Raw genomic sequence first — 9,176 nt, 5'->3', positions numbered from 1 at the left:
CCTGCTGGTTCTACCCATGGGCCATCAGTGTGGCCTGGCTCTGGGACAGACAGGAGGTGACAAAGGGGCATAGTGCCAGTGAAGAGCCTGGGGGCATGGGAAGCCCAGGCATGTGGCCAGGCTGTGGGAACAGGGTTCGCCTCCCCTGCAGGAAAGACAGCCACGTCAGGGCGAACCTGCCCAGTTAAGTAGGCAGCATAGAGCGGATGGAGACGTCTGTGCTACGCAGGGCCAGACATGCTGGGCACAAGTGGTAGTGAGGGACATTCCTGTCAGGGACAGTGGATACAGCCCTTGGCCAGGTGGCACCTCCACCTGTAATGGGGGTAGAAAAGAGGGGTCGGGTCACCCACACCGCCCTGATGGCCAAGGTGCTGCCACAGCCATGAGGGACACTTCCTGCAGCCAGTGGGATGGCCTCATTCCCACCCAAATTCCCCCAGCACTCACAGCCTTACTCAGGATCCCCCAGACCAGCCCACCCCAAGCGGGAACCTTGGGGCCCTCCCTGAAACCTCAGTGCCAGCCCCATTGGCTGCCAGGGCCACTAGCAGCAACAGAGCTGCCCGGGCAGAGCCACCCTGAGGAGAAGTGCACAGCCACGTCTCTCACAGCCCCTTGCTCCTGTTATTGCACCCACTACTGCACAATCGGGGCCTTGCTGCTGGCACCATGCAGCCCCCTCCCTGCTGCCTTCTCTTCCACCTCCACCTTCTCCTCTACCTCCTCCTCCTCTCTGGGACACAGGCAGACCTGGAGGGTAAGTGGGAACCCTGGCTCATCCGTACCTGCTCCAATGACCCCATGGGACCCCATGGGTGACGGGCTTCCTGCTCCCCACCCACCTTGGGCACTTGCCTCCTCACCCCTCCTCGTCCCCTGGCTCCACACCTCCACTCTGGCAGGGAGGCAGCCACCCCAGGTGGGTGCAGGGGGTGAGAGCTGGGGCTGCCAAGGATGCAGGGGGCTTATGGGGGCCTGCAGGTCCCTGGAACCCCAAGGACCCTTCCCTCAGCCCCTCCACTTTCCCCAGCCCTCTCCTCTCACTTCCATCTCCCCCTGTCAACTCCTGTCTTGTGTAGGGAGCTTCACTATCCGGCTGCTCCAGACCTCCACCTTCCAAAATAACTCCTTCGTGGACACGGAGGGCCTGGGCCTGCTGGAAGACATTGAGCTTGGTTCTCTTGATAAGCATACCTGGACCATACGCTTCTACCAGCCCTGGGTGCGCCCAGCCCTGCCCCGCGGTGACTGGGACACCATTGAGAACATGATCAAGATCTATTTGCAGAAGTTCAACCACCTGATCAATAAAGGTGCCATGCAGAAGGATGTGCCCTGTAAGTACCCGGTCTTCTCTGTGTTCCCTCTCTGAACAGCATCTGGGAAGTGGGGAAGGACCAGCAGTGCTGGCACTGCACAAGAGATGCTGACCACGTCCACAGGAAGGCAGTCCCAGCCCCCATGCAACCTCTCTCTCCTTTCTGCCCCTCCAGACCCCTTCGTGGCCCAATGCATGGCAGGCTGTGAGGTCTACCCCAACAGGACCTCCCGGGCCTTTGCCTATGTGGGCTACAATGGCCAGGACTTCCTCAGCTTCAACATGGACAATGCCACCTGGCTCCTTTCCCAAGACACCAACCTGTCACGGTATGTCCAGGCCGTTCTCCAGAATTATACCGCCTTCACCGAGCTGGTGGAAGTACTCTTCAATGATACCTGCGTTGATGACATAGAGGTGTTACTGCACTATGGGAAGGCAGCTCTGGAGAGACAAGGTGAGACCACCCTGACCCTGGCATGGCCACCCCAAGGCACCACACACACTGGGGCCAAGCAGTGCCCCACCAGGGCTCCCCTCACCCCCTTGGTTCTTGCCCCACAGAGCTGCCCGTTGCCACGGTCTTCTCCCGCATGCCCAAACCAGACCAGCTCCTGCTGGTTTGCCGCGTCACTGGCTTCTACCCACGGCCCATCAGCGTGGCCTGGCTGCAGGATGGCCAGGAGGTGCCGCCAGGCCCAGCGCTCAACATCAGCGCCATCCTGCCCAACGCCGACCTCACCTACCAGCTCCGCAGCATCCTGGCCGTGGCCCCCCATGATGGGCACAGCTACGCTTGCCGCGTGCGCCACCGCAGCCTGGGCACCCGCAGCCTCCTCATCCCATGGGGTAGGTGCCACCCATGGGGACTGGGATGGGGCTCCTGAGCTGCCCTGCCCCATGGGATGGAGCAAAGCTGGGAAAGCTCATGGCAGCCTCTGCTCATTTTTCTCAGGGAACTCAGAGGAGGTGGTGCTGATTGCAGGGCTCGGGGCAGGGCTGCTGGCAGCTGTTGCCCTGGCTGTCATCGCCGCACTTTGGGTATGGAGACACAGGTGAGGCCCCTTCTGCCCAGTGGAGCAGCAGTGGGAGAGGAGTGGAGGAAATGCCCCAGGGGATTACTGCACTTAGCAGTGAAGCTCCTGCTCCCACCCTGCCAGCTGCTGTCTGCACCCCCACAAGGTCTCCTCTATGGAGTACCCATGAGCCATCCGCCTCTCATTTCAGAAAGCACCAACAGATGGAGGAATCAGAGTCCCAGAACTCCATCCTGAGCAAAGAAGCTTAGCCCAGAAGGGAGCCAACAGCCCCCATTTCCTTCCACCACCCTCACAGGGACAAAGAGTCTACCTTTCTCTGCTTCGGCAAAACTCCAGGTGCTGCCGAGTGTGAGATCAATGTGACTTGGGGATGTAAGGGGAAAACCTGGGGGACCCCTGACCCGCTTCAGTTTGCTAAGTAGACAAAGATGCATGTCTGAGACCTCCTCACTTGTTACACACTATCACTTCTTACCTTGTGGCACTGCCCCTTGCACCCACTGAGGCTCTTCAGGGCACCCCAATGCCCAGTGGCAATTTCTCCCAGTTCTGGTACAATAACACATTTATCAGTAGGCGGTAAGCTGTGCCCTTCTACTGTTGCTTTCTAGTATTTTTTCCTAAAAGCTGCCTTTATTAACCATATTCCAGAAATATTTGTGCTGAGACTGAACTCTTCCACCCAGACTAACAGCACCTGGCCAGAAACCGTTTTACAAAGTGCTAAGTAACACTGAAACTCTGATGTAATCTGTACAAGCTGCAGATGTGTATAAAATGAAATTAAAACATGCATGTTTTTACTAAGAATGTGCCTTTCCTTAGGATTTGGATGGCTTTGGGGAGGTTTTTGACCAGCTGCAGGTAGAAGCTGGAGCACCACTGAATTATTGATACTAATTGAAGTAAACACCAAGGCAAGAAAAAAAAGTAAAAGGGTATTTGTGCATATACAAACACATTCTTACATATTCCATGGAAATAAGCAACTGTGCACATGGGGGTAAAGTGCCCCCAAGCCTCCCAATTAAGGAGAAAAAGTAATCTAATCTCCTGTCAGAGACAGAGGTCAGATAGGCATAGGAAGGAATTTAGTTTGTGCTCCCTATCAACTACACACTTGAGTGTGCAGCTTCAAAAGGTTTGCTTTTACAGGACAACTTCCTGGCAAAGTTTCACAGCGTAAGACTCTGGCAGCCATATGCAAGCCAACTATTAGCTGAGTCAGAAGAAAACCCAGATGGCCTGTGGCCATGTCCACCACAATTCCACTGGGGCTGGTTTTCCCCTGGCCAAACCCTGTGAACCACAGTGTGGTGGGCAGGACTGAATTTCCCTGACAGGCAGAGTCACCTGTTGACACTGTGGGGCTCAAGGATCTCGCTGCAGGAGGAGTGATGCTGAGTCTTTCCCAGTCCCTGCTAGCTAGGACACACAGATGAAACTTTTCGCTGCAGGCAGGGCTCACTTCAGGGCTGGGAGCCCGCAACCTCAGCACCAGCAAGGCACACAGTGCATTTCATCACCCAAACAGAGTGAAACACCCTGCAGCACTCACAGGATGTGGCCAGATGAAACTCACCCACCAAACCTGGAGAGCAGATGGAGCCAGTGACCAAACCTGGTAAGAAAAGGTGGTCATGTGCATGACCTCCCAAGAGATCCTACAATAACACACACAAACACCCAGGTATTTCTAGAGGTCTTTTCAGGCGTTTCAGCCCAGCCCAGCTGATGCTGGTGCCCAAACACCCAGTACAGCACCCCGAGGCACTGCAGCCCTGCCTACCCCACCCCAACTCACCCAGGCACAGCTCTGGACTCAGGAGGGGTTACAGACCTCACCTGAGGGGGGACTGCAAGGACCAATGGTCATATGTGGTGGAACTGCAAAGTCTACAGTCACCTGGGGAGGAACAGAGAGGACCAGTGGTCACCTGGGAGGACTGCAAGAACCAATGTCACCTGAAGGAACTGTGGGGACTGACGGTAACCTGGGGAGTGACTCTGAGGACCAGTGGTCACCTTAGGAGACTGTGAGGACCAACAGTCACGTGAGGGGACTGTGAGGACCAACGGTCTATGTGGATGACCAGCCCCCTGCCCCCTTTGGTCATTTGCTGACCAAAGGAAGTGACAGTATCAAGGAGAAAGAAGTTGTGGTTTCTGCTACAGCAAGTAAGAAAGTGCAAAAAAACAACAAAAACATGAGGACAAGTACATTCAATAGAGATGAGGAAGAGCTAAAGCAGAACTTCTGGTCCATTGCAACAGTGGGAGACATCTGGAGAAAATTCGGAGGGGGCTGAACACATCATGAGCACCTGCAAAGTCAGGTGCCTGGTCCTCTTCTATCAGCTACTCAGCCACCAGTGACATCACATGCACCCACATAAGCCGGAGGCCAGCTAATGGCCTATCAGCTGCTCAGCAAGAAGTGACCAACAATCACCTTAGGGGGGACCGCGAGGGCAAATGGCCATCTTATAGGACTGCGTGGACAAAAGCCCCCCTGCCCTTTCCCTCACTGGCTGCCCCATGGCTGCGCTTTGCCATTCCACCAGCCAAACACTCTCCTCTGGACCCAGCACTGGTGGCCCTGCCAGGAGGGATGTGGACATTGTGGGGGCATGGCCAGACATCCCCTTGGTGATGTTCAGGTGAGCTGCTGGGGAAGTTGATACATTTCTGGGCCCACCAGGCCACCGCAGCGTCCCTAGCTCTCTGTGGGTATGCTGGTTTTGGCTGGGATAGAGTTAATTTTCTTCATAGTAGCTTGTATGGGGCTATGTTTTGGATTTGTGCTGGAAACAGTGTTGATAGTTCAGGGATGTTTTCCTTACAGCTGAGCAGTACTTATACAGAGTCAAGGCCTTTCCTGCTCCTCACCCCACCCCACCAGTGAGCAGGCTGGGGGAGCACAAGAAGTCGGGAGGGGACACAGCTGGGACAGCTGACCCCAACTGACCCAAGGGATATTTCAGACCATAGGATGTCATGCTCAGCATATACAGCTGGGGGAAGAAGAAGGAAGCTGAAGATGTTTGGAGCAATAGTGTTTGTCTATTACAAGTGATGGATCCCTGCTTTCCTGGAGATAGCTGAATACCTGCCTGCCCATGAATTGTGAATGAATTCCTTGTTTTGTTTTGCTTTACTTATTAAACCATCTTTATCTCAGCCCACAAGTTTTCTTTTTTACTCTTCCCTCCCCCGTTTCACTGTGGGGGGAGTGAGCAAGTGGCTGTGTGGGGCTTAGGTGCCAGCTGGGGTTAAACCATGATAGTGGGACAGCTCCACAGAAGGGAAGGGGTTCAGTGTTTGGAGGTTACTGGGGCATGCCCCACCTCAAACTTCCCCTCAGCTCTGGTTTCGGTTCTGCCTTCTCCCCCCAGGAAAGGGGAACAGAAACTGCAGGGTGAGGGGAGGCGACAGCTGGGCAGAAGTAGTAGGTAGGGGACATTGTGGGGGTGAGGCCAGTTCTGGTCACCCCATTGTCCCTCCAGCACTGGACACTGGTGACAATGGGGACAGAGCAGGCGGATGGCCCCCACCATTCCTGTTCTCACGCCCAGGGGGCACTTGGGGAGGGGGACAGAGTTCCCCACCAAAGATGGTGGGAAGGAAAGGGGAATGCCAGGCTGCAGTCCAGCCCCAGGCCCTCTCCTGGGGGCATTTACAGGAGAGTTGGAGCTCCCCAACACTGTTCCTGCAGCCATGGGCCAGGAGGGAACTACTCATCACCTCCTGCCTGGGGAGCCCTGTTCCCAGGGTTAGGCAGGTGGTGCAGGAGGAGCCTGAGCTGGAGGTGCCGGGGGGGACCCAAAGCAGCCCTTCTCCCTGCGCAGGGGCTGAGAGGACAGCGACTATCTTTCTCCAGTCAGGGCTGAAACCCAAAAGCCATCATCACCTTCATGGAAGCTGATGCACCCCACAAGAACAGGGATAGGGGTGAGGTACCATTGATAGGGAAAGGAAGTCAGGGAGACCCAGCTTGGGTCCCTGAGCACCCATTTTCTCCTAATGCCATTTCCTGCGCCTCCCTTTCCCTGCCCTCTCCTCCTGACTGGGCTCTCCCCAGCCCCAGCCTGTCGTGGCACTTCATGCTCAAAACCTTATTTTGGCTTTCCTCCCTCCCACACGTTCCCAGCCCCCAGCTCGGGACCTCTGGCCCCTCCCCAACACATCTGCACTGGTCCCATTGGCAGAGAGCCACGGCCATGACTGCTGGGCTGGGCTGAAGCGTGGGGACCCCACAGGCTCTTCCTCTTCCCGCAGTCACTGCTGCTGCTGCTTCAGCCTTGCCACGTGCACCATGCAGCCCCCTCGTCTCCTCCTATTCCTCTTGCTCCCCCTCCTCCTCCCTGGGATGTGGGCAGACCCAGAGGGTAAGTGGGAGCCCTGGCTCACCCCAACCACTCTCACCCCCCTGTCAGAAGACCCCACAGGTTCCTCAGGGGAGTCATGGCCAGGCCACTGTCCCCTCCATGGGGGGATGATCCCCAGCACCAAAAGGCCACCCCCCCACCACGCAGCACCAAAAGGTGCCCTGTCCTTGCTCACCCTCTCTGTTCCTGCCTCCAGCTCACGGCTTCATGCCTCACCAGCTTCAGCACAGGGTCCCGGGCACCCAAGCAGAACTGAGGCCAGGGGTCCCCAGCCAGGCCTGCAGGGAGCCTGTGGGTGCCGGGGGGTTCTCAGCCCCATGTGATCTGTGGGCCCCTTCCAGCAGCCCCTTGTTTGTTGGGGAGCTGCACCTGCAAGAGGGTGTTTTGGGTGCTGCTGTTGCACAGAGCATTTCACCACAACCCCATGAGACCCCATGTTTCAGCGGGGGAGGGGAGCAGCAGACATGGGAATACGCGATTGATCTCTGGGCTGGCCTAGTCTCCTGCCCCTGTCAGGGTTTGGTCTCCTTGAGCTCCCAATGCCCGGGAGACCCTAAACCTGGACAAAATGCTCTTTCCTCTCCTCCATTCTCTATGGCCTCTGCACTGTGTGCAGGTCTCTGGAAGATACAGGTCCTGGCACAGGTGCTTCTTCTGGGGGAAGCATCACCCCAAACAAGCACTGAGGTACCCCCCAACATCTGCTCTGCACAGCAGGCACTGGGCAGAAGGGAGATGGGGAGGGAAGAGTACGAGGTGCCTGAAATCCTGTATGGGAGACTAATACCATACTGAAAGTAAAATAGAGAAGGAAAAAGAGCAGTGTAGGCACAGGAAGTTCAGAGGAAAGCAACCCTGAGTGGGCTGAACATCATAGAATCATAGACTAGTTTGCATTGGAAGGGACCTTTAAAGGTCATCTAGTCCAACCCCCCCTGCAAATGAGCAGGGTCATCTTCAACTAGATCAGGTTGCTCAGAGCCCTCTCCAACCTGACCTTGAATGTTTCTAGGGATGGGGCATCTGCCACCTCTCTGGACAACCTGTTCCAGTGTTTCACCACTGTCATTGTAAAAATTTTGTCCTTATATCTAGTCTGAATCCCCTGTTTCCCCTCCAGCCTCCCCACTCATCTCCTCTTTCTGCAGCCCTTCCCATCCCCATCCTCTTTCCCAGCAGAGCCACAGGTTTTACAGCTGCTTCAGACCAGTTTTATCACCAACTTCAGCTCTGCTGAAATGTCCGGGGTTGCTCTACTGGGGGACGTGCCCATCTTTGCACTGGATCCTGCCAACTGGAGCATCCACTTCCACTGGCCCTGGGCCCGCCAGGCCACAGCCAAGGGTGACGCAGAGAAGATTAAATCCCACTCAAAACTCTTTCTGCGCAATATGGTCCGATACGTGCACGAAATGGCCCAGCAGGTGCAATGCAACTGTGAGTATGGACACGGCCCCAGCCATAGCCCCAGCCCCTTTCCCTGGGTTCTGGCTGTGCCCTCCTCTCCACCGGGGTGGCATTTGTGTGGTCTCATAGGGTGCAACAGCTCCTGAAAGGGTAATGGGAAATGCTGCGGCTTCTGGGGCACATGCCTAGCAGAGGCGGGGAGGGCAGCGCACCAAAAACATCCCTCAGGGCTCCTGCCATCTGGCATGGGGGAACCCCTCTGCACACTGGAGAGCTGCCACCAAATTTACCGGGGCTGCAGGATCCACACAGCATAGATCAGGGAAAGAGAAAGTTAGGGGCAAATATTTTGGGGGACAAGATTCTGTTTGAGCAACCACCCCATGCTAACTGGCCTCATATTCACTCCAGTCTTCCAAGGAGACTGAAGGCTTGCGGGGTGTCCCAGGGCTTCCTGAAGCACGGTCCCATGCCCTGATGCCCATTGCACCCCACTGCCCATTACACCCCTGCATGCACCTCCAGCCACATCCCACCTCACGCCACCCATGTCCCATACACTCATAGGACTTCTTCACCGGCTCTGCCCTTGGCAGATCCATTGGTGGTCCAGATCCGTGCGGGCTGTGTGCTGCACCCCAATAGGACAAGCTGGGGCTTCATGGATGTCGGAGAGGGTGGCAGAGACCTCATAGCTTTTGAGATGGAGAGGCAGCGCTGGGAGCCCCAGCAGCCATCCCCACTAGCTGAGCTTGTCAGCAAGTCCCTCACCAGCAAGAAGGCCATCACAGCGCTCATGGAGCACCTCCTCTCCATTTTCTGCCAAAGCTACATCCTCACCCTCTGCAGGTATGGGAGGACTGATCTGGAGAGACAAGGTAAGACCACCCTGACCCTGGCATGGCCACCCCAAAGCCCCACACACACTGGGGCCAAGCAGTGCCCCACCAGGGCTCCCCTCACCCCCTTGCTTTCACCCCCCAGAGCCACCTGTTGCCACGGTCTTCTCCCGCATGCCCA

General features: G+C 56.4%; 2 protein-coding genes across 2 annotated transcripts; both read left to right on the top strand.

The window, feature by feature from the left end:
* Positions 1–672: 672 nt before the first annotated feature.
* On the top strand, positions 673–2,609 carry LOC104843108 (antigen-presenting glycoprotein CD1d-like). Its single transcript, XM_010585857.1, has 6 exons — positions 673–760; positions 1,083–1,340; positions 1,497–1,778; positions 1,886–2,170; positions 2,277–2,376; positions 2,549–2,609. Exons 1-6 carry the CDS (start codon positions 673–675, stop codon positions 2,607–2,609), a joined length of 1,074 nt encoding a protein of 357 aa, XP_010584159.1.
* Positions 2,610–6,676: 4,067 nt separating this feature from the next.
* LOC104843107 (antigen-presenting glycoprotein CD1d-like) lies at positions 6,677–9,167 on the top strand (the record flags this gene model as incomplete). Its single annotated transcript, XM_010585856.1, has 4 exons — positions 6,677–6,749; positions 7,926–8,186; positions 8,753–9,034; positions 9,141–9,167. Coding segments are annotated over exons 1-4 (643 nt in total), but the record flags the coding sequence as incomplete, so codon positions are not given.
* Between the last annotated feature and the right edge of the window lie 9 nt (positions 9,168–9,176).

The sequence above is a fragment of the Haliaeetus leucocephalus genome, unplaced genomic scaffold, assembly GCF_000737465.1.
Source record: "Haliaeetus leucocephalus isolate CR32 unplaced genomic scaffold, Haliaeetus_leucocephalus-4.0 Scaffold130, whole genome shotgun sequence".
NCBI classification, from domain to species: Eukaryota; Metazoa; Chordata; class Aves; order Accipitriformes; family Accipitridae; genus Haliaeetus; species Haliaeetus leucocephalus.
The sequence above is the reverse complement of the archived record's forward strand: the minus strand, read 5'-3'. Positions and strand labels throughout refer to the sequence as shown.

Coding starts and splice junctions, on each gene's coding strand:
- LOC104843108 (XM_010585857.1), top strand. CDS start 673: ATGCAGCCCCCTCCCTGCTGCCTTCTCTTCCACCTCCACCTTCTCCTC. Junction 761..1,082: donor GACACAGGCAGACCTGGAGG/GTAAGTGGGAAC, acceptor TGTCTTGTGTAG/GGAGCTTCACTATCCGGCTG. Junction 2,377..2,548: donor CTTTGGGTATGGAGACACAG/GTGAGGCCCCTT, acceptor CTCTCATTTCAG/AAAGCACCAACAGATGGAGG.